Source organism: Pipistrellus kuhlii, unplaced genomic scaffold (genome assembly GCF_014108245.1).
Source record: "Pipistrellus kuhlii isolate mPipKuh1 unplaced genomic scaffold, mPipKuh1.p scaffold_m20_p_24, whole genome shotgun sequence".
NCBI lineage: Eukaryota > Metazoa > Chordata > Mammalia > Chiroptera > Vespertilionidae > Pipistrellus > Pipistrellus kuhlii.
The window spans coordinates 2,697,573-2,720,908 of NW_023425523.1; the positions used below are offsets into that span (position 1 = coordinate 2,697,573).

General features: G+C 52.3%; 2 protein-coding genes across 7 annotated transcripts; one reads left to right on the forward strand and one right to left on the reverse strand.

The window, feature by feature from the left end:
• The first annotated feature begins 205 nt into the window (after positions 1–205).
• AP4B1 (adaptor related protein complex 4 subunit beta 1) lies at positions 206–22,826 on the forward strand. Of its 6 annotated transcripts, none has more exons than XM_045586857.1 (12): positions 206–363; positions 12,634–12,787; positions 14,357–14,581; positions 15,763–15,893; positions 16,276–16,423; positions 16,943–17,439; positions 18,679–18,762; positions 19,704–19,807; positions 20,352–20,559; positions 21,583–21,864; positions 22,118–22,533; positions 22,774–22,826. In XM_045586857.1, exons 2-12 carry the CDS (start codon positions 12,675–12,677, stop codon positions 22,783–22,785), a joined length of 2,220 nt encoding a protein of 739 aa, XP_045442813.1. In that variant the 5' UTR covers positions 206–363; positions 12,634–12,674; the 3' UTR covers positions 22,786–22,826. The 6 variants fall into 6 exon arrangements, with proteins under 6 accessions (XP_045442813.1, XP_045442812.1, XP_036308753.1 ...); XM_045586855.1 differs by lacking the exon at positions 206–363 and adding an exon at positions 12,980–13,155 and having other exon boundaries at positions 12,654–12,787; positions 14,337–14,581; positions 15,659–15,893; XM_045586859.1 differs by lacking the exon at positions 206–363 and adding an exon at positions 12,980–13,155 and having other exon boundaries at positions 12,654–12,787; positions 14,337–14,581.
• On the reverse strand, positions 7,775–11,919 carry DCLRE1B (DNA cross-link repair 1B). Its single transcript, XM_036452864.2, has 4 exons — positions 11,731–11,919; positions 10,869–11,034; positions 10,194–10,376; positions 7,775–9,040 (listed from the first exon to the last, which is right to left on the reverse strand). Exons 1-4 carry the CDS (start codon positions 11,917–11,919, stop codon positions 7,947–7,949), a joined length of 1,632 nt encoding a protein of 543 aa, XP_036308757.1. The 3' UTR covers positions 7,775–7,946.
• Positions 22,827–23,336: the final 510 nt, after the last annotated feature.

The window sequence follows — 23,336 nt, forward strand, 5'->3', positions numbered from 1 at the left end:
CTGCCGCCTCAGCCCCGCGCGATGCCGCCTGGGCCTCCCGCCGCCGTCCGCGGCCGCCGCCGGGCCCCTCGCTCCGCAGCCGCCGCCGCCGCCGCCGCCGCCGCCGCCAGACCCGACGAGCCGAGCGCCGAGCGGCCGCCCCATCCGGCCGGCCCCGCCCCGCGGGAACTCCGCGCCCGCCGGCGCCATGACACCTACTGAGGCGGAAGTGCCGGCAGCCGGCGCGCCCCGACCGCCTCAGCGCGCAGGCGCGGGGGGCCGCCGTGCGCCCCCGCCGGGGCCTCCGTGGGGAGCCAGCGTGGACGGCGGGCGGGTGGGGGCCGGGCTCCCCGCCCTCCGCACCGGCCCCGCGGTGATCTAACGGCGCCCGGCGGGCGGGAGGGGGTCCCGCTGGGAAAACCTCAGCCCGGCAAGTGTGACGTCACGGCGGGCGGGTGTGACACCCCCGGAAACCGGGCCGCGCGCGGGGAGACGGGGCCCACCGAGCAGCCCCCCTGCCGGGGCGGGTGCGCCTCCGCCGGGGCTTCCAGGCTGCGGTGCCACCTGCAGAGGGGCTCCCCCAGGGCCGCCCGGGAGCCCGTGTGCATTGGGGGGGAGAGGATCGCTGTGCCCTGAACCAGCCTACTCCTCAGGAATCTGCACCCTCGTTCTCTTGCCTCCACCGGGGGAGCCCCAGGCTGGGCGTCCGGGAAGCGGGCTGCGTGGGCACCCGCCGCGCTGAGGACGTGGGCGGCGGGAGAGCTGGGTCACCCCGGTGGAAGGATCCACGTCATCTCTCCGGGCCAAGAGCTCCTGCAGGGCTTCCCCTCGACCTCCCGCCCAGCAAAATGCTCTGATCTTTTCAGGGAGACGGTGGTATCTGCCCCCTCCCCGCCCCATCCCTCAAGTGCTAGAGGCTGCATGATCTGAGCCCCAGAAAGTAAGTGCCCAGCCTCCTGGGTACCCGCGCATCCTCTCTGAGAAGCGGGCAGAAGTGGGAAAGACGAGATTCTGCCCGCAGGCTCTCTTCCCAGATCTCACGCACACATCCTTGAGCTCTTGGGATCCCCATCTGCCCACACACACACACACACAAAGATCATTTTTGTGATGACGTGCTAATGTGGTTAATACTACCTTGGAGAGTTTTGTGGGTCCCCCTGACACCCCCCGCTGTTTTAACACACACCCCCCCCCCGGAGCAGTTCTGTTTTATTGGGAACAAGGAAATTATTTCCCTAGAGAACCAGGGTTAGCAAAACAGGATGGCTGTTTGCTTATTTTCACAGAAACTTAAGAGAACATCAAGTCCTACACTGGGCTGACCTGGGAAACATCAAGACGGAGAAGAGTGGGTGCGCGTGTCTGGGTGGGGAGCCGGGAGGTAGAACAGACCCTGCTCCGAAAGCAGGCTGCAGGCACGCTCACGGCTTCCCAGGCCTTGGTTCAACCAGCTCCATGCCATGTTTCTGAACTCCTGCTCCCTTTCCTCTTTTCAAACACATCCCAGAATCCACGCTCAGGGAGCCTTTTCTGATTGACATCTCACACACCCTTTATTCCAATTGTTCAGTCTGGCTCCTTATTTACTTATCCTGTTTTCTTTTTAATCCTCTATTTTTGCTGTTCTCAGGTCATCCCTCAGTCTGTCTCACAACACGCAGAACTTAATAACTGGTATTTTCTCCTCTCTGATATTCCTTCATCCACCCACCAAAGTGCTTGTATGCCTGCTCAATGCCAAGCAACCTTCCTGACACTGGATCAGATGCAAGATGAATAAGACATGCCTTTTTCCCGAGAGAGCTTACTGTCTAATGAGGGGGGGAATGCAAGGGGACATATGTAAGCTGAGTGACAGAGTCAGGACACGGAATGCGTGGGGCAAAGGAATCCATTACTATTCCTATCTGCCGATCCTGTGTGTGAAACCAGCAAGCCTGCGAGCAGTGAAAGCTGGAATAAGGACAGGTGCAGACTTTCACTGCCTTGATGGGAAGGGATGGCAGGTGTCAATTACGTCTGTGCTGACTGGGCGCCTTGCAGAGGGGGATGCTCTCTCATCAGCTAAAAACCACTCTGCTCATTCCGTGCTCTCGGTAAGGACACAGAATAGTACCACTTGGTGAATTAAGACTCCGGCCGATACCAGTTTGGCTCAGTGGTAGAGCGTCGGTCAGCGGACTGAAAGGTCCCAGGTTTTATTATATTCCGGTCAAGGGCATGTACCTTGGCTGCGGGCACATCCCCGGTAGGGGGTGTGCAAGAGGCAGCTGGTCGATGTTTCTCTCTCATAGACGTTTCTAGCTCTCTATCTCTCTCCCTTCCTGTCTGTAAAATATCAATAAAATATATTTAAAAAAAGAAAAAAGAAGACTCAGTTCACACTGAATCCGACTATGGCCCGTTCTCCTTTCCATCTCATAGATCTCTCCTCACAGACACATATTCAAAGATCAGGACTAATGTTTTTCTCATAAACGTTTGCGGTTAAAACATCATCATAATTTAAATAATTTAAAAAGCAAGTGTTCCCTCAGTGCAGGTTTTTCCTGAAGACTCTTATCCTCTCAAGAAATGTAACCTCTAACCCCAAGGCTGGTGTGGACTCCAAAGGAAGTGACCGAATTTTTCCCCTAAGGACATAGTTGCAAAAACATGTCTGTTATAGGAAATAGTATTAATTCATAAAGTATTCCAGATATTCACTTATGTTGTAAATAAACTCACTCATTATTTTCTTCTTCCTTTCTTCCTTCCCTCCAAACATGTGCGTCTACATGCTATCTGTGGGTGTATATATGGTTCCGAATACATTTCTCTTTGGGAAAGCTTTGGTGGGAGAAAGATTTATCTTATAAGTGCTTGTGCTAAAGAGGTAACGCTGATAGAGTCTGATAGATCTGAATGCCATGCAAAGCCCCTTTCTTCCCAGAACCCCAGTCCCCTCGCCAATACCTCTCACTGCTGACAAGTGCTTCCTAACTGATATTCCTATCCCCGCCCCATTCTCCGTCTTTGAGTTCATTTGTTTGTTTTTTGTTAATCCTCACCTGGGGCTGTTTTCCTGTTGACTTTTTTAGGGAGAGTAGAAGAGAATGGGAAAGACAGAGAGAAATATCGATGTGATAGAAACACATGGATTACTTGTCTCTTGCATGCACCCTAACTAGCTAGGGTCAGGGCCTGGGAGGAGCCTGCAACGAAGGCATGTGTCCTTGACCAGAATTGATCCCGGGACCCTTTGATCTGTAGGCTGGGCTGATGCTCTATCCCTTGTTGGCTAGGGCTCCATCTGTTGCTTTTGAAACTATGTATCATCGGAGGACAAATGTAATACTTTAAACCATAAAAAACAACATTAAAACAAAAGTATGTATCAGATTGTATCACTCCCCTACAGGGAAGTATCCTGCAGCCCCCCGTCAGTTACACTGAGATAAACACCCAAACTTCTTACTTTAACTTACAAATCACTTCGGATCCAAGGTCTGTCTCCCTCCCAGAGCTCATCTCCTCTTTGAAAGATGGTAGCAATCATACTTGGGTAAAAACTGCTGTTTGAATTTTAACCTTGCTATCTGACTTGACCTTTGATTACTGGCTTAAACAATAGGGTAGTTACAGGAGATTGACTCCCACTGTAGCTTCAGGGGTAGAAATTATAACCTTTAGAGATTAACCTGAGATCTGCTTTTGTATTATAGGCAAGATAGGGCCACATTCCAATGTTCCCAGCCTTTAGAATTTAGAACAAAGGGAAATTCCTTTGGTTTGAAGCTTTAAAAGGGATTGCCTACACTTGGATCGGTCGTGTGGGGCCCACCTGCGTGTGGTGCTCTTGCGGCCGTCCTGGCCAGTTTTTCAATAAATCCTTGCCTGCTTTTTTTAATCAATCATCAGCCTCTGGTGGTCTTATTTTGAATCCAGGGTTCGACCCCACAACACTCTTCCCTTCGGCCATACACTCTTTTGGCTGTGCCTAGGGCAAAAGTTAACGCCATCACGTGACCTTTCACCTGACTGGCTCCTTTCCCTCCCTCAGGCCAATCCACAGACACCTTTCTCCACCTGTACCTGACTTCTCCCCAACTCTGTTAGCCAGCTGTTGTGGCTTTTCTTCTTCTTAGCACTTATCACTACCTGGTGTTTATTTACCGCCTCTCTCCTTTAGAATGTAAGTTCCAAGCGGGTGGGGCAGTTTCTGCCTCGCTCACTATTTTATGATCAGAAGGGCAGGCAGAACCATTCTGTACCAACGTCGGTGGGATGTCCCAGGAAGTGCCCTGAACCTAAGACAAAAGAGCTTGTGGTGGTTCGGGAGGGTTGTGAGTGCGAGGCAGGTCACAGACCCAGACCGACAGCTACTCACTAGTGGTAGCATCAAAATACATCCCCCGGCATTTCTCCTGCCACTTCAAGAATGTAGCGGGAGCTCTCTCCCTGGGAGCGGGCTTGAGACAGAGAAGCCAGGCCCAAATCCCTTTCCTGAACAAGCAGGCCCACTTTCCCCCTGTTCCTGCCACAAAGGGGAGTCTGAGGCAGGAGTGAGAGCCGGTCCCCCAGAGCCTCTCACGGGGCGAAAGTCACCATCGGCTTCCTGGTGGAAAAGCACAAGTTTTCCCACAGATCCTGAAACAAAACTCGAATTGATCCCCAGGGAACTTCCTTTCTCCCAGTACCTCTGAGCCTGATGGACGATCTTCATGGCGCTGTGGGGGTCATCCTCAGATCCTAAAAATAAACTGCCTACTCAGATCTAAGGAGGCATGTTCTGAGAAACAAAAACAAATAAGGCAGTTGCCAATCTCTACTAGAAGCCAGGCAAATGGACTTCGGAACACTATGGAATTTTCCTGTTCCTAAAACACAAACTGGTACCAGCAACTCAACTCCAAGCCCCTTGCTTCTGCTCCCCCACGTGCACACATATAGATCCCTCTTCCAGGAACAGGGGCGACACAGCGTCCGCCAAGCGCGGCCAGGCCCCCTCTGTTCCCAGGAGATAGAGCCAACCCGGGGGCCTTATCTCCCCCAAACACCTTGGGGCGGCACCGCCGTGAGCCAGCTGGAGGCTCGGGGGAAGCCAGGCTAAGCCTGGCCCACACAGCTCAGTGACTCTTCCCTACGTGTTTACAGTGCTGCTCTACTATCACCATTGGACCGAAGAGCCTTCAGGGTGTTTTCATGTTATCCTCTTCTGCAAAAGGGAGGAAAAGAAACTTTTTCTAGAGGGCAACTGGGCACAATTTGCGTTAAGAACTTTAAAACTGTAATCCTCCTCCCAGTAATCTAATAAACAGAAGTACCCTGACATATGCACAAGGATGCTCCTTGTGATGTGCGTATGTGTGAAAAGGGGCCCACAAAATGAATAATATGGAAATGATCTTAAGCTATTCCCACATGACAGAGCATGATACTATTAAAAATGACATTTTGAATACTTAATGATACAAAAACTGCTTAAACTATTAAGTAACCCACAGGATATGAAACTATATACAGCATTACCCAAATGTTGAAAAAGTTATATATTTAATACATTTACATGCACAGAAAAACGTCAAAACAATTGCTCCACGTGAAGCAATTATACTTAAAGTTTTTCTTTGTATTTCCATAAGATTCCCAAAGTTTCTTATTTTATATGTAAACTTTTTTTTCTTTTTACTCCTCCCGAGGATATTTTTCCATTGATTTTTAAGAGAGAGGGAGAGGGAAAGAGAGAGTGGGAGAGAAAAATATCAATGTGAGAGAAACACATTGATTAGTTGCCTCCTGTATGTGCCCTGACCAGGGCTCGGTCTGGGGGGGGAATCTGCAACCGAGGTACGTGCCCTGGATCCGAATCAAACCCAGGATCCTTCAGTCCACAGGCTGACACTATCCACTGAGCCAACCTGGCTGGGGACACAAACTTTGTGAAGAACCAGGAGCCAAGAGACCCAGTAGAAGGCACTGAGGTAGGATTTCCCCACCATGACCTCCCGACCACGAGGAGAGGTAGGCAGCTCGGCCCCCGGTTCCTCAGAGCTCTGCTGTTCAAGCATGGATTCAAGCCCAGGACAGTGCCTGTGTCCTGCTGCCCCACAGGCTCACCTGCTGCGGCTCCCACTGGCCCACGGGCAGCTTACAGTGAGGGCCACTGGCAAAACACAGCTGTGGCCCTGACCGGTGTGGCCCAGTGGATAGAGCATCAGCCTACGGAGTGAAAGGTCCCAGGTTCAATTCCACTCAGGGGCATGTACCTTAGTTGCGGGCACATCCCCAGTAGGGGATGTGCAGGAGGTAGCTGATGGATGTTTCTCTCTCATCAATGTTTCTAACTCTCTCTCCCTCTCCCTTCCTCTCTGTAAAAAATCAATAAAATATATATATATTTTAAAAACGCACAGCTGTGGACAGCTTGCCCAAGAGCAAGGCCCTGTTTTGATATCTGAACCCTTCCTATCTTCCTCCCAAAGTATGAAGCTGTTTCTCCTGGACAAGAAACAGGCCTCATCCCTGTGAGGGCTTGTGTGTGGGTCCATCTGAGGCAACGGGTCCACACGCCCGTGCCCTGTATCTCGGTCCTGCTTACTGGCTTGGCATTTCGTCAGGCTGCGAGCAGAACGGCAGGACTGCACACCCCCAACCCTTCCACCAGCTGGCTCCCTGGTCTCTGCCCTGGATTCTCAAACACACAGGCTGTGTGCTCTGGCTCCCTGCTCAGCCCAGGGCGGGGGCCTGCAGGGGGAGGGGGCAGTAAACAGCCCAGCTATGTGAACAATCAGGAGTATCTGACGGCCAATCTGATCTTCTGTAATTTTATTTCAGTCCCCGTCAGGGCCTCCGGGCAGCTGGGCAGCCTGCGATACCCTCAGCCTGGTCCCAGGTGCCACCCTGGGGCGGTGCCCAGTGCTCCAGCTGGCACCATTCCAGCTAGGTCTCCAGTGACAACTACAAACGCCCGTGGAGACAAAGATGGAATTTTCTCTCCGTGTCCCAAGGCTCTTCGCTTCCTGTTCCCTCCCCAAGGCAGAGGCAGGAAGCAGCGGGGATGGGGTCACGGCCTGGATCGCCACCTTATCCTCCAGCGCCACGGTTCCTAAGTGAAAAAGCAGAACCACCGAGGGACTTCTGTCTAGGAAAAGGGGGGAGGGGACACGGAGAATGGCACGTGACACACAGAGTAACGGGAATACTCGGGCGGGCGTTCTGGCTTCAGACTCTTTAACTATTTCTGCAGCCACTTAAGAGGATTGCACATTCAAGGACGTGGGAGATACACTGTGTTAGCAAAGTTAAACAGGCCCTCGCCGGTTTGGCTCAGTGGAGAGCGTGCTGGCCTGGGGACTCCAGGGTCCTGGGTTTGATTCTGGTCAGGCCACAGCCCTGGGTTGCAGGCTCAATCCCCAGTAGGGGGGGATGCAGGAGGCAGCCGATCAATGATTCTCTCTCATCATTGATGTTTCTATCTCTCCCTCTTCCTTCCTCTCTGAAATCAATTACAAAATATATATTTTTTAAACATAAACAGCCCTGGCTGGTTTGGCTCAGTGGATAGAGCGTCGGCTTGTGGACTCAAGTGTCCCAGGTTCAATTCCGGTCAAGGGCATGTACCTTGGTTGCGGTCACATCCCCAGTAGGAGGTGTGCAGGAGGCAGCTGATGGATGTTTCTCTCTCATGGATGTTTCTAACTTTCTATCCCTCTCCCTTCCTCTCTGTAAACAATCAATAAAATATACTTTAAAAAAAATGTAAACAGATTGTTACTGCAAGGCCTTCTTACAACCCTTACAAGGGCGCCCCATGTAAAAGGGTTTTAAAGAAAATGGCTTTTCAAACAGTCAACTAGACACTAAGGCTTCCACAAGCATTAGGCGTCCAGTGACCGCCCTGTGAGGAGCTGCTCCAGGGTGAGCCCCAGAGTCCCGGGAAGACAGCAGAAGCCCTCAGCAAACTGCCCAACCGGGGCGCTGGGTCACCCGAGGCCGGGCTCCCCTGCTCTGCACCTCAGCAGGGATTTATGGTACTTTTCCACCTGCTGGTCGAAGCCCCGGGCAGAGAACCTCACTTGGAAGAAGTTCAGCGGAGTGAGGAGGTATTTCAGGGCCAGGCCGCTGAGCTCCGGGGCGGGGAGCCGGGCAGCCTCGCTGCTGGGGGACCGGGGTGAGTCCCGGCCCCTGCACCCGGGCAGGTTCCCTGAGGCTGCTGGGCGGTCACTGCCTCCCCTGGGGACCCAGCGGGGCCCTGCACCAGGCTCCTCCCCGGTTTCCGGGGGGAGAGACTCCTCCCCTGGAGACCTCACATGAACTGAGAGACCCACGGGGGCAGCCAGCTCGGCCCCCACCTCCTGGGACCCGGAGGAAGGGACCGCCCCGTCCGGCTCCTGGCTGCAGGGCTCGGGGAACAGCTGCTTCCTGGTCCGCACAGGATGGAGGGGCGGCTGCCTCTCAGGGCTCCCCGGAGGGTTCTGGCTCTTGGCCTTCTTGGAGTCCCTGCCGGCGAGCCACCGATCCGCCTTGTCCTCCGGGGACTCGAACACGACGCCCTGGGTCCTGGGCCTCCGCAGCTTCCTCTCCAGCAGGCGCAGCGCGCTGGGCTGGCCGCAGGAGGCGCTCATGCACTGCCGCACGGAGTCTGGGACCGGGGGCGCGGGGGGCGCGGGGGGCCCGGGGCCCAGGCTGTCCTGGAAGTAGGCCCTGCAGGGCTGGCGGCGGACGATGGGCAGCACCTGGCAGGGCCGCAGCGCCCTCACGAAGGCACGGAGCTCTGAGTAGGAGGAGTGGTCGGAGTACGGGACGACGTGGATGTCGGGGTGGGAGCTGTGGACCTTGCGGCTGGTGGGGAGGATGGCGATGGTGGGGCGGGCCCGGTTCCAGCGCAGCATGGCCGAGGGGCAGATGTCCGTGTGGCTCACGGCCTGGATGCGGCCGGCCTTCTCCTCCGCCGTGAACACGTCGGCCAGGCCCAGCAGCTGCACCAGCTCCAGGCGCCGAGGACTCAGCACCACCCAGGTCTGGAACTCCAGGGCCAGACGCTCCAGCAGGGCCTCCTTCCCCAGGCTGTAGAGGCCTGAGGAACGGTCACCGGATTGGGGAAAGGAAGAGAAGAGAGAGAATGGAGCAATTGGGGAATCCTGATAAATCAACCGAATGTTCAACAGAGATCCACGGTATATAACGGGACAAGCAGGGATGGGATGGCCTTTGAGCCGAGATCTATGGGAAATGGGGGAGGGAGCAGTTAGCACAGAACTCACTCATTCACTCAGTTCAACACAGAAAAGCATCTACCAGTGTCAGGCACTACAGGAACAGGAAGTCTCAGTCCTCTCCCAGTGCAATGGACATGGGAACCCGGAAACCGCGTGGCTAAGGGCACTGTGAGAGGCATGCGCCCAGGAACAGGAGGGCACAGAAAAGAATCTTCCCGCGGATGAAGTTAGGGAAGGTTTCCTGGAAAATGACAACTGCGCTGTCTTAAAGGATGGGTCCCAGTGAAGCTGGCAGCGAAGGAAATGGCAGAACGTTTTAGTAACATTTTGCTGTTACTAAAGTACAAAGAAGGGATCGGTAAGAAACAACATTAGACCCTCAATGAGTAATTAAAGATGTGGCACATAACACAACAGAATACTACGCAGCCATAAGAAAATAGGAAACACTACTATTTGCGACAACAAGGATGGCTGATCTTGAGAGTAAGTGAAATAAGTCTGATGTTCAAAGACCAGAAGCCTATGACCTCACTCCTAGGTGGGATATAAAACACAGCAACAAACGAACTCACAGATGCAGATAACTCAGAAGCAATCACGAGTTGGGAATGTGTGAGCAGAGGGCAATTTTAAATTAAAGATGGACAGCGCAGCCCGGCTGGTGTGGCTCAGTGGTTGAGCATCGACCTATGAACCGGGAGGTCACGGTTTGGTCTGATTCCCAGGCAGGGCACATGCCCGGGTTGGGGGCTCCATCCCCGCTAGGGGCATGCAGGAGGCAGCCCATCAATGGTTCTCTCTCATCACTGAGATTTCTCTTTCTCCCTCTTCCTTCCTCTCTGAAATCAATAAAAATACATTTTTTAAAACTTAAAAAAAAAAAAGATGGACAGGTATAGGTTTCCTGGAGAAGGAGGGGTCTGCACAAAGCCTTGAAAGATGTGAGACACCCACCAAAACCCTAGGTGCACCCGTACAGGCGAGAGAGAAAGGAGGGAAACCCCTCACCAATCTTGATGTCATGCTGTGGGTGCTCCCGGATGAGCTCTACAATCTGCTGGGCCGCCTCCTGGCGGGACGGGAGATCCAGCGCCGGGTTGCAGTTGGTGTTGTCCAGGTACAAGGTGTGGATCTGCTTGCCCACGCTCAGGGCCGGCTCCCGCAGCATGGACGGCGTGTACCGGAAGTCACCTGGGGGCAGGGGCAGAGACAAAAGTGAGAGAAGACAAGCCTCCTACCGCCTCCAACAACCATCGGGCATTAGCTTTCTGGGCATTAGCTTTCTGGCTCCTGGACGCCCCGGAGCCTGGCACGGACCCACTGCGCCCAGGACAGCCTCCGTGTGGAAATGTTTCTGTCCCGCTCCTGTCCAGGGTTTGGACCCTTAGAGCATGAGAAGTCCCCTCAGAAAGGGTCAGTGCTCACATGGGATTAAAGCGAGGAGGCCGTCAGACTTCTTTTCATAAATGTTAAATTTATTGGGTATCCCTGGTTAGTGGGATTACGTGGGTTTCAAGAAAAATACGAATTTGTGTGTTGTCCTTCTGCAGGGGCCGTGCTAATCTTTGCGTTGTCCCGACTGTAGTGTATGTGCTGCTGAAAGGAGCATTCTGTCACGGTTAAGGCTGGACTAGAAAGCGGGGTCCAGGCTGAGAAGGTGGGAGGGGCTCCGGGGAGGCCCACCTGTGTAGAGGATGGTCCCAAAGTATCCTTCGAAGAGGAACATGACGGAGCCGGGGCAGTGGTTGGCATCCATCAGGGTGACTGTCATGGTCTCTCTCCCAATCTCATCCAGAGGCAGGACGTGGCTCTCCCCCACCTCCAGGGCCCGGATCCACCGCTTAGACACCTGCGGAAACAGGAGCAGGTCACCGCAGAGAACAGACTCCCCTCCCCGATGCCTCCCTGGGCTGGGAGCTGTTCCTTTCCCGATGGAGGGAAAGCTGACCAAACACTGAGCAGAAGCTGCACTGCAGACTCACAGATGCCCCCTCTCTCCTCCCACTCGCCACCCCACCCTCTGTACCACTTTAAATGAAGATTCCAGAAAACAGTCTAGTCAGCGATGCTCACACTTTTCCAGATTATGTGCAGGACCTGCACCAGCTCTATCTACTTGAACCAGATGGGGGCAAGGGGAGGAGGTGGAGAATCCATCCACCCAGCACATGAGGTGGATTCTCTCAATGAAGCAAGTTGGGGAAACACTAGCCTAGCTTCTGTGACAAGGTAGGAACAGGTTCCTGGGTTGGGCTAAACGATCTCTCCAACTTGTGGCTGAAACATCCCAAGTCCGCCAGTTGGAATCCACACGCTTTGCTCTGGCTGCAAGTGCATTTCTGGGATGGAACAATGGTAAGGTGACCAGGCGTCCCGCTTTTGGCGGGGCAGTCCCGATTTTTAACGTCTGGTCACCTTAAACAACGGCCACATCTGTAGCAGCCAGTCCCCCGGGGCCCCTCTAGGGCTCAGGGCTGACCCGGACGGACGGGGGTCCTGGGCACCGGGGACCAGCGCTCGGAGGCCGCACGCAGCCCGCCGTTACCTGGAGGTGACGGTGCAGGAGGAAGGCGGTGACCGGGGAGCAGTAGAGGGGCCGCGCCCACGTGCTGGACAGCCCCACGGTGTGGTCCGAGTGCATGTGCGACAGGAAGAAGAGCCGCGCGGGGCCGGCCCGCCGCAGGCTCCAGAAGTCCACGGCGATGGGCGTGTGCGGGATCAGCACGCCGTTCATGGTGGGCGGGGCGGACCCGCACGGAGCAGCCCGCGGGGGGAGCCTCCTGCAGCAGCAGCAGCTCCGGGACACGGGGACCCCGAGGGGAGAAGCCGGCCCGGGGGAGGGACAAGTCACCAGGGTGGGCAGCACAGAGGAGGAAGTGGCCGTGCTCTGCGGGGCGCCATGCACCCCCGCGCGCGCGCGCGGGAGCCGGCCGGCCGGCGCGGAGCCCACTCGAAGCGCGCGCTGCCGGCCGGACAGGCCGAGTAGCCGACTTCCGATCGCCCGCCGCCGCCGCCCCGCGCCCCGGGCTCGGCCGCGCTCTCCGGGGGAGGCTGGGGGGAAGGGCACGCTAAGCTCTGGGCCGGGCTGCGCGGGGCTCCACGGGGGAGAGGGGGAGTGGCAGCTGCTGCTGGGCGTGGCCTCTGGAGGAGGCGGCGGGACTTCCGCAGAGCGTGAGATAGGGCCTCTTGGAGGAGGCGGGACTTCCGCAGAGCGTGAGATAGGGCCTCTCGGCGACGGCGGCCGCGAGGAGGCGCCTGAGAGGCTGGGCCGGAGAGGCTGGGCCCGCGGCCTGCGTGGTGGGGAATCCGAGCGGTGCCCGCCGGCGGGAAAGTCCGGGCGAAGGAACCCCGGGCCTGCGGAGGTGGGCGGCTCGCCGCGGGCGGCGGGGGGAAGCCCGGCTGCGGCGGTCCCGCCCCCGGTCCGCTCACCGGCACTTCCTTCGCGCAGGTTCCCGGTCGGGCCGCGGCGCGGCCCCGTGAGCGCGGGAGATGCCGTACCTCGGCTCCGAGGACGTGGTGAAGGAGCTGAAGAAGGCTCTGTGTAACCCGCACGTCCAGGCGGACCGGCTGCGCTACCGGAATGTCATCCAGCGCGTGATTAGGTACCGGCCCCCGCGCCCCCGCCCGCTGGGCCCAGCGGGCCCGGGGCTTCCCCGCCCCCGAGCCACCGCCGCCGCCCCGGAGGCTGAGTCTCCACCTCGCTTATTCAGCGGGGCGGTGTCATCCGTGTCCTTAACGTAAATTGCTGACTCCCAGGCCTGTAACAGCCAGGGCAGACCTTATTTTATCTTCAGACCCACAGATCCTAACTGCTAGCTTGGCAGTTCCGCCTGGATGCTTCTTCAAAGTCATGCAAAGCTGTACCTCACTAATCCTCCCCCGCCCCAAACCTGCTCTTCCACTCCCATGTGTGGTGGTGAGCATTGCTACCGCGCTGGCCGAGCGTGGGAAGCAAGCTTGATGACACTTCTTAAGTCAGATGGATTCCTAGTTCTAAATATCCATCCTTTTTTCCCTTCTTTTTTTAAGGGCACTGCTGTTGTCTTGGTTTCATTGCCAAAGCAATTGCAGTAACCTAGGTACTACTAGGTCACCTTGCCCCTCATTTCAGGCAGAGTGATTTTTCCAACATATGAATTTGAACGTATGAAAGTCTTGCCTACTAAACTGTGGGCCACAAACTTTAGTATACCCAAAAGTCCCTTGAGGTGCTTTTTAAGTTTTAATGTAAAATTTCCATCCAATCCAGTAATTCTGATTTCAGTAGGATGGGAAGGAACCCAGAAATCTACGTTCTTAGCAAACATCCCATCTGATTCCTGTAGGAGACTGTAGTTTGAGAAATGGTGATCTTACAGAATCATGTCGAAATTTATATATATAAGTTTTGTTGATTTCAGAAAGGAAGGGAGAGGGAGAGAAATAGACACATCAAAAATGAGAATCACTGATTGGCTGCCTCCTGCACACCCCCTACAGTGGGTCCATCCCATAACCCGGGCATGAGCCCTTGACCAGAATCAAACCTGGGACCCTTCAGTCCAAAGGCTGATGCTCTGCTCTATCCACTGAGCCAAACCGGTCAGGGCAGGTCCGCATTTTTCCTCGTAGCACCCAAGGAATCCCAGGCTAACTCAACTACCTGCAGGCTCTCCAAAGAATGTACCATTGTTGCTCTGCCACGTGGCATGTATCATTACCTATCTGCCACGCCTGCCTGGTGAGATCTGCACGTTCAGCTGAAGTGATGCTTCCTCTGTGGAAACATTTTATGACTTCCTGGCAATGTAGACCTCTGGATTCCCACCATCCCTCGTCTTCTGTTATCATACTTATCTATTGTTATCGTAATTGGTGGTGCTCTTATCTGGGTCCTTAGTAGACTTTGAGTTCCTAGAGATCTGAGGCCATTCCTTTTTCAGGATTAGGCCCCCAGAGCCTCTCCTGGGATGTAAAAGCTGAATTTCACTGAAATGTGTTGGGAATCTCAGTAAGTGTTGAACAAGGAGAAGAAGGTTTATTGCAGGGTGACTAGGCTGCTTCCCTCGAAGAGATCATAATCTAGTTAGGTCACCAGGACACGTATAAAATGAAATAAAAAAAACCTTCGTTATATTATAGGTTGGGAATGACATGTTTTTGCTTCTTCCTACTATGTGTGTCGGTTTCAGGCACATGACTCAGGGCGTGGACATGTCTGGTGTTTTCATGGAAATGGTGAAGGCCAGTGCCACCGTAGACATTGTGCAGAAGAAGCTGGTTTATCTCTACATGTGCACGTATGCTCCCCTGAAGCCGGATCTGGCTCTCCTGGCCATCAACACCCTGTGCAAGGACTGCTCGGACCCCAATCCAATGGTGCGAGGGCTGGCCCTGCGGAGCATGTGCAGCCTCAGGTGGGCTCCTCTTTCTTGCTGTTTCTCAGTGGCTGGTGAAGTTAGGAGGTCAAGGGGTAGGTTTTTATTTCATTTTTAAATTTAATTTGACTTTTTTCATCACCATTTATTCCCTCTATGTCTTCTTCTGTCTCCCTTATCTGCCCTCGCCCTGCGTAAACACCACACTGTTGTTCACATCTGCGAAGGGGTAGGGTTTTTTGTTGTTGTTTGTTTGTGTTTATTGATTTCAGAGAGGAAGGGGGAGGGAGAGAGAGAGAAACATCAATGATGAGATAATCATTGATAGGCTACCTCCTACTGGGGCTTGAGCCTCTAACCTGGACATGTGCTCTTGACTGGAATCGAACCCAGGACCCTTCAGTCTGCACACTGACAGTCTGTCTATCCACTCAGCCAAACCAGGTAGGGCAGCGGTTAGCAAACTACAGCTCGCCACTCTATTGACTAATGAGTTTGCCAACCACTGAACTAGGGCAAGGAGTAGGTTTTCAATGATGGCAATTTATTTGAGCTCCTTTATCCTGAGAAAAACACTTTTGTGACAGTGTTCAGCCATTACATTAGCTTAGAAAACTCTCTCACTAGAGGCCTGGTGCACAAAAATTGTGCACTCAGGGGGGTGGGGAAATCCCTCAGCCAGGCCTCTGCCCTTGGACAGTGAGCCTAAGCCATCAGTCGGACATCCTTAGCGCTGCTGTGGAGGAGGAGAGGCTCCCGCCACCACCTCTGCACTTGCCAGCGTGAACCCCACTTCTGGCTGAGTGGTGCTCCCCCTGTGAGAGCATAGTGACCACCAGGGGGCAGCTCCTGTGTTGAGCGTTTTCCCCTGGTGGTCAGTGCACATCATCATAGCGACAGGTGGTTCTGCCGTTCTGTCAATTTGTACATTAGCCTTTTGTTGTCTGGATAGGATGGGTTCGTTAGAGTTAGTTTTTCATTCTCTAGGTGAAATACAATAGTTCTTGGTTTTTGATTAAAGATGTCCAAACAATTGTGTGTAGCATTATCCCAAATATAAAGTCAAATAGGCTTTTTTAGTTTGACAACAGCTTTCTCCAACTCATGATCTGGTAGATGTACATTCAGACACCCACTGACCCGTCTGTTAAGTTGTTAGGGGCTGAATTGTGTAGAAACGAGGGTTTCAGGATCTGGCTGATTCAGGATGTGTTGCTTAGGATGCCTGGTGTACAGGAGTATATCCAGCAGCCCATTCTCAGCGGTCTGCGGGATAAGGCTTCGTACGTCAGGAGGGTGGCCGTCCTTGGCTGTGCCAAGATGCATAATCTTCATGAAGACTCGGAAGTGGGTAAGTTTCAGTGTGATACATCCTAACCAACATTTACTAGTGTCTGCCTTAATACATGACTTTGTGGAAGATTATGTAGCTTTGGCAGAAAGTAATGATGTGGCCCTCACTCTGTGCATGTCCCTTTAAGCAGGATGCAGGGCTTGGTGTTTTCTGAGACTAGAGGAATCCTTTCTTTGAGGTTCAGGTGCGGTCCTTTGCCTTAATTGTGTCAAAACGCAGCAGATGGCAGTGTTTTGGCCTTGACTTTGTGTTGCCTTCGTGGTTTTTATAGCAGAGAAGTTCAGCTTTGTCCGTTTACAGCTGTTACTCGGGCTCTATTCCCTTGTCCCCGTGACTGAAGCCTCTCTTCTTTATCGGAGGTCTCTGTTCTCTTTTCCAGATGGAGCCCTGGTGAATGAATTGTACAGTTTGCTACGTGACCAGGATCCCATAGTGGTGGTGAACTGCTTGAGGGCTCTGGAGGAAATCCTGAGACAGGAAGGAGGTGTTGTCATCAATAAGCCCATCGCCCACCATCTCTTAAATCGGTTTGGATGCCTCACCTTGGTGCCCTTTTAGTTATGAGATCTGCTCCTAGTGGGATCTGATCGATGTGTTGAGTTAAAGAGTAGTAGAGAAAGTTAATTTTTTTAAAAAGAAAGTAAATCACAGCTATTCACTTCCCCGCATTTCATTGAGAGAATTGTTCATTTGCCTTATAGTGATACAGAGAAATGGCAGAAACATCCTGTGGGTTCTGTTCTCCTTTTAGTCATTCTGTCCCTGAGACTAAGCCATTTGTGCTGTCTAAGCAGGTAGAGGATCTGGATTGAGGATAAAGTGATCCTGATTCTGTCTTTGGCTCAGATGAATGTGCATTTGTGCCATAAACTCAGATTTTACAGACCATTCTGTGTAAACCTTAAGTAGCACATAAAAGAATAACTTGATTACGGCACAGCCCATTTTTAAGAATTCTCCCTTTGTTATGATGAACAGATGCAGTAGTATGCAGATGGTGCTAATTTTGTTGCTAAAATAGTACTTGTGTTTTCTCTTGTGGATAGAATGTCCAAATTGGACCAGTGGGGCCAGGCCGAGGTGTTGAACTTCCTGCTCCGCTACCAGCCCCGCAGCGAGGAGGAGCTGTTTGACATTCTCAATCTGCTGGACAGCTTTCTCAAGAGCAGTAGCCCCAGCGTGGTGATGGGAGCCGCCAAGCTCTTCCTGATCTTGGCAGAAAAGTTCCCCCACGTGCAGACAGACGTGCTCATGCAGGTGAAGGGCCCCCTCCTGGCCGCCTGCTCTTCGGAGAGCCGCGAGCTCTGCTTTGCCGCCCTCTGCCACGTGCGCCAGATCCTGCACAGTTTGCCGGGCCATTTTAGCAGCCACTACAAGAAGTTCTTCTGCTCCTACTCGGAGCCCCACTACATCAAGCTGCAGAAGGTGGAGGTGCTGTGTGAGCTGGTGAACGACGAGAACGTGCAGCAGGTGCTGGAGGAGCTGCGAGGGTACTGCACCGACGTGTCTGCGGACTTCGCACAGGCCGCCATCTTTGCCATAGGTAGGTGTCTGCCTGCATTGCCCAGCTAGGAAGCGGTGGAACCATAGAGAGCAAAACGGAAGGAGTCTTACTTCAGAGAGAGTACCACACACTGAAGAATCGGGTCAGTGATGACAAATGAGGGGAGAAGGGTTCTATAGGCCCTATCTTCCAGGATAGAGTATACAGGTAACTCAAACTATAAAACTTAAAACTGATGTTGCTCTTTGTTGTCTACCATCCAAAATGCTTTTCTGTTCTTCGTCATACCACTGTCTTATGAGGCAGACAGGAAAAGTGGGCAGTGTATTAGCTTCATTTTAAAGAGGAAGGCCGGGACTGGTTGGCTCAATGGATAGAGCGTCGGCTTGGGGACTGAAGTGACCCGGGTTCGATTCCAGTCAAGGGCATGTACCTTGGTTGCGGGCATATCCCCAGTAGGGGGTGTGCAAGAGGCAGCTGATCGATGACTCTCTCTCATTGATGTTTCTAACTCTGTATCTCTCTCCCTTCCTCTCTGTACAAAAATCAATAAAATATATTTAAAAAATAAAAAATAAAAAATAAAAGTAAAGAGGAAGAAACTCAGGCACCAAAATGTTACCTTCCCAAAAGGTCATAGGGTTCCTGAACTGGACCTGGAACCCAGTTTTCCTGATTGGAGTCCTGTGTCAGTTCACCAGTCGTTTATTGAGCTCTTACTATGGGCTAGATATAGTGCTGAGTATGGACCAGCACAGATAAATCCTAAAATTTACAGATTTTTTTCATGCTACTTGTCTGTCTGGAATTTTGAAAGAGGAACTCACAAAATCAGAGCAGCTGGGGAACTAAGTGTTAGAGGCCTTCAAGGGGAGCGGAAGGAACCCTCCTACATGGAATAAAGTGTGGCTGTTTGTAGGGGCAGAGACGGGAACTAGGGGAGGGCAAATCCCGCAGTCAGGACGCCGCTGCCAGTGTTCCCAGCAGGAACATTCCTGTGCTTGCATATTTCAGCAGGCGCTGCTGCCTCCTATCTGGTTGCCAGATAAATACCTTTGTTTCCAACGTTTTCAACCTTGGTCGGTGGAAAATCTTTTTCTGTGAACTTTCAGTTTTCTACTGGTCTGTGAAAAACAACGGATTCATTTGTGCCAACTTTCCCTTTATTACAAACCTAGTTCATATCTCATCACTTTTAGGTATCTCTGGTTGTCGTTGGCTGGTATGAGATGCTAGTTTTTGACTTAACAATTTCCTTGGTATTTTCCTTCTTTGCAGGTGGTATTGCCAGGACCTACACAGATCAGTGCGTGCAGATTCTAACAGAGTTGCTGGAGCTTCGACAAGAGCACATTACCACAGGTAATGGCGACTTTCTGGGCTGTTTGTCACCTGCTGGCCTAGAATAGTTGCTCAAAAAGTATTGTTGATTGACATAGATGTTTAACCTTTTTTTTTTTTTATCATCACTTTCGCCATCAGACAAATGGTAGCTATTATTGTAACACGGTAGTCTTCGGGTGGCCATGAGTCTGCAAGCTGTACTGCGGACAGTGAAGGGTGTCAGGAGGACCTCACTTGCTATGTCCCCACCTTTGCTTCTCTTTCTGCCATGGCAGCATAATGGAAGCGGTGGCTTCTAGGGCTGGGACTCGGTGAGGCAAGCAGAGTGCCTAGAATGCAAAAGTTTTCAGAGTCTCTCAGTCTCAGGTTCATGTGTGTGCTAGCCCTGGGCGTCTTCCTAAATTGTACACCTTCGGCCCCTTGCTTGGCTCACCATAGTCCAGCCCTGGGGCTCCATTTACACTGTCTGCAGAGTATAACTCAACAGCACTGCCCCACATTTGCATTTTACATCCATTAGCTCATTTATCCCCACAGCACTCTCATAAGAGCAACATTCACAGAAGAAACTGCCTAAGCCCTGGCCAGTGTGGCTCAGTTGGTTGAGCATCATTCCATGCACCAAGAGGTTGTTGGTTGATTCCAGTTAGGGCACATACCTGGGTTTTTGGCTCAATCCCCAGGAAGGTGCATGTAGGAGACAGGCGATTGATGGTTCTCTCTCATAGATGTTTCTTTCTGTCTCTCCCTCTCCCTTCCTCTCTCTCAAATAAATAAATAAAAAATATTTTAAAAAATTATTGCCCACATCAGACATTTCTCAGATAATCATGACCAACCTTCCAACATCCATTAAAGAAACTCACCTAGGATCTAGTCTGGACGTAGGACTTTTCTTACGGTTCCTTCCGGCATGGAGGCGCTAATCCTGTGCTTTCGTGCCCGGAGCTGTGTTGCAGTGGTGGTGCAGACTTTCCGAGACCTGGTGTGGCTGTGTCCTCAGTGCACAGAAGCGGTGTGCCAGGCGCTGCCCGGCTGTGAGGAGAACATTCAGGACAGCGAGGTAGACTGTGCTTCTCCCTTCCTTCTCGGCCGAGGGCGCTGTGTGGGAACCTGGCCTCTGAAATGGAATCTGTTCTCTCCACCCAGTATCTGATAGTCTTAGAATCCATGGCCGCCTCAGATTCTGTTTTAGGTGCAGATGGGATGTAAGTGATAAAAAACATTAGGATTTACCTCTGGCTTTTATTACAGATACTTTATATCACTGTTCTCTTGAACAGTTTTGAGTCAAATGTAGACCCTGGAGTTTTCAGTTGGAATGAATGTCAGAATCATTTGTGGAATTTTTACAAATATTTGGGCTTCACCAGGTCTACTGACTTCAATGTGCCAGGAGGGAGGGACCCAGTGCATATCTTTGTAAGAAGCCTCACATGTGACTGATGTGTGCTACAGGTTAATCCCCATGATTACCTCAGAACCCCAAAGTTTTGTTTTCCGCTTTACTTACTGACACTAGCGGAAAACAAGGCCTATAGTGTGCACCGTCTCCAGAGTTTAGACCACAGGAGGGTGAGCACCTGTCCTTATCCCCCCGGTCCCAGGGGAAGCAGGCGCTCATCTGGCTGCTTGGCGTCCACGGGGAGCGAATCCCCAGTGCTCCTTACGTGCTGGAAGACTTCGTCGAGAACGTGAAGGCAGAGGCCTTCCCGGCGGTTAAGATGGAGCTCCTCACGGCGCTGCTGCGCCTTTTCCTCTCGCGGCCCGCCGAGTGCCAGGACACGCTGGGCCGTCTGCTGCATTACTGCGTAGGTATGTCCTCCAGGTGGCGTGAAGACTTGCCGTGATCCATGGTAAATTCCTGGCTTGTGAATCATGTCTGGGACCCAAGGAGAAAAGTTGATGTTTTCTAGGGTTTCTGTCCTGTGTTTTCCTCCCTGTTTTGGTTGGCACAGAGATAGGAGGAGAGTGTGTTTTTGTTGTGTTTTCTCTTATGAGTAAAGTGAAATTTCACTAATTTTTTTCTATATACAAAGAATTAAAGTACATCTTTATGGCGACTCCTAGCCCAGTCCCCCCCCTTTTCCACTGAAAGTTTCACTTACAGCTGACAATCTATTGGAGTGAGAAGGAGGGGGGGAAAAAGGTGATGGCCCTCAGCTGTGGCCCCATGCCCCTTTTCTTAAAAATATAAAAATAGATCTCTAATGTGAGCTTGTTTCTTTGCCAAGACTTTGAAATCCGCTCTTCTGTGAGCTGTGTGCTGCATGCACCCTCTTCTACACACTCTCCCCTACACGCACACGCGGGCAGCACCCACTCAGACCTGGAGACACCTGTTCTCTGCCCCTCCTCTGGAAACCTAAAGCACCAGACCATTCATTTCTCTCCTGCTCCCTGGCTCTCCTGCCCACAAGCTTTGCTCAACTCCCAGAGCGTTCCACCTGAGCCCCTCAATAGCCTGATGTCCTGGGAAAGCAGCTCTAGAGAAGGAACCACTTAAGAATGTAACCTGTGTGTGTGTCGCTTATGTTGATAGGAAGCATTGCTTTCCAGGCTGTGAATTTCTAATTAAACTTCCTACTTCCTTAAGAAATAATACCGTTAATCTTCATAAGCGGTAGAGGTTCATAAGCAGTAGAGTGAGAGAGGTAGGGCGGGGCAGAAGGTAACTGAGGGAGACCCATACCTGGAGCTCTCTGCCAGCCTATGCTAGGCCGTGTGGGCAGAGGCTACGGACAGGGTGGCACCGGCCCTGATAAACGGCCACCCTCCCCCGGACATGGCATGAGAGTGCTTTTGTTTCTGATGAACTCCGCTGTTGTCTTGCCTCAGAGGAAGAAAAGGATATGGCAGTGCGGGACCGTGGCCTCTTCTATTACCGCCTCCTGCTAGCCGGCGTTGACGGAGTGAAGCGGATCCTCTGTAGCCCTAAATCGGACCCTTCGCTCGGACTTTTGGAGGATCAGGCCGAAAGACCCGTGAATAGCTGGGCGTCGGACTTCAACACGCTGGTGCCAGTATATGGCAAAGCCCGCTGGGCAACCATCTCTAAGTGCCAAGGGCCAGAGCGTCGTGGCCTAGAGCTTCCCAACACCGCATCCTTTGCCGCATCAGGTAAAATAGTTCCTGCTTTATATCTTGTCACCAAAAAAATGTTACCTTTTGCAATGACTGGTAGAAAGTAGAATACCCTAAATCTCAGACTGCTGCCTGAACTTGTGAGCAAGAAAGAACTTCATCGTGGGCTCTCTCCGCCATTTATCCAAACATAGACGTCACATTGCATACTTTTGGAAATCTGGGTGAAACAATGCAGTTTCTATAGATTTAAGAACATCTCTTAACACAAGTTCTATGATTCTTTTAGGACCCCTGATTCCTGAAGAGGACAAGGAGAGGGTGCAGGAAAGCTCTGGTTCTGGAGTCCTCATGCTAGTCCCCAATCTCCAGCTCACTGCTGAGTGTTTTGAGAAAGCCTGGCTGAGTCTCCAAGTTGCTCATCAGCAGGCGCTCCCTTGGCAGGGAGCAGTCCACCCGGACACCCTGCAGATGGCCCTGCAGGTGGTGCACATCCAGACCATCGCCGTGAGCAGAGCTGGGGCTCAGCCATGGAAAGCCTACCTCAGCGCTCAGGACGATGCCGGCTGCCTGTTCCTAATGGAGCTGCTGTGGGAGCCTGGGAACTCAGCGGTGCAGATCTCCGTGAAGCAAAGTGAGCCGAGGCCGGAGGCACTGAGCAGCTTCATGTCTGTGTTAGAAACTGTGATTGGGACAATTGGAGACATAAAACTGTAAGAGTGGCCGAGACCAGTTTGGCTCAGTGGTTAGAGGGTCGGCCTGCGGACTGAAAGGTCCTAGGTTAAATTCCAGTCAAGGGCAGGTGCCTTGGTTGCGGGCACATCCCCAGTAGGGGGTGTGCAAGAGGCAACTGATTGATGATTCTCTCATCAATGTTTCTAACTCTCTATCCCTCTCTCTTCCTCTCTGTAAAAAATCAATAAAATACATTTAAAAAATAAATAAATAAAACCGTAAGAGTCCTGCTACCTGTCCTGAGCGAGAGGAAGAGCTGTCAGTTTTTTTTGTTTTTGTTTTTGTTTTTTTTTTTTTTTTTTTTTTAATTGCAGCTGCTTGTAAGTCCAGAGAATGTCAAATGCAAAGGAGATTGGGAAATCTAGGAAGTGGGGTTTTTATGTTTTGGTCCAAAGACCGTCAAATTACTCCTCTCAGACCTACTGTGAACATTAACCTGTTGTAAAGGTCAGTGGTGGTGAGGGGTTGAGATGGGAGTCAGCAGAGGGTGTGGATTCTTTTCTAACCAGGTTAAAGGTGTTTTACTGATTAAAGGCGCCTGATGTGTGGGAATCTGGGGTCGTCACTGGTGGGCATCATTTTCTCTGGGTTATTGCAGTACATCTCTGACTGTTCTCATGATTCTAATCGTGCTTCTCAGGCCAGAGTCCAAGGTCTCCTGTGCCATGTCTCACCACTCCCTAAGCGCCCTGCGTGTTGGCACAGCCAGCCACTCACAGTTCCCTGAGTGCCCCAGACTCTCACCTCTGCGCTGTGACACCTGCTTTTATTTT

Bases quoted from the DNA above. Each gene is read 5' to 3' on its own strand.
- AP4B1 (XM_045586855.1), top strand. From the start codon at position 13,020: ATGCTTCTTCAAAGTCATGCAAAGCTGTACCTCACTAATCCTCCCCCG. The intron at 13,156-14,336 runs TTAAGTCAGATG...TTGCTTCTTCCT, and splicing joins AGCAAGCTTGATGACACTTC to ACTATGTGTGTCGGTTTCAG. The intron at 18,763-19,703 runs GTAATGGCGACT...GCTGTGTTGCAG, and splicing joins ACAAGAGCACATTACCACAG to TGGTGGTGCAGACTTTCCGA.
- DCLRE1B (XM_036452864.2), bottom strand. From the start codon at position 11,919: ATGAACGGCGTGCTGATCCCGCACACGCCCATCGCCGTGGACTTCTGG. The intron at 11,035-11,730 runs GTAACGGCGGGC...CTGTTTCCGCAG, and splicing joins TCCTGCACCGTCACCTCCAG to GTGTCTAAGCGGTGGATCCG. The intron at 9,041-10,193 runs GTGAGGGGTTTC...ACCGTTCCTCAG, and splicing joins ACAGCATGACATCAAGATTG to GCCTCTACAGCCTGGGGAAG.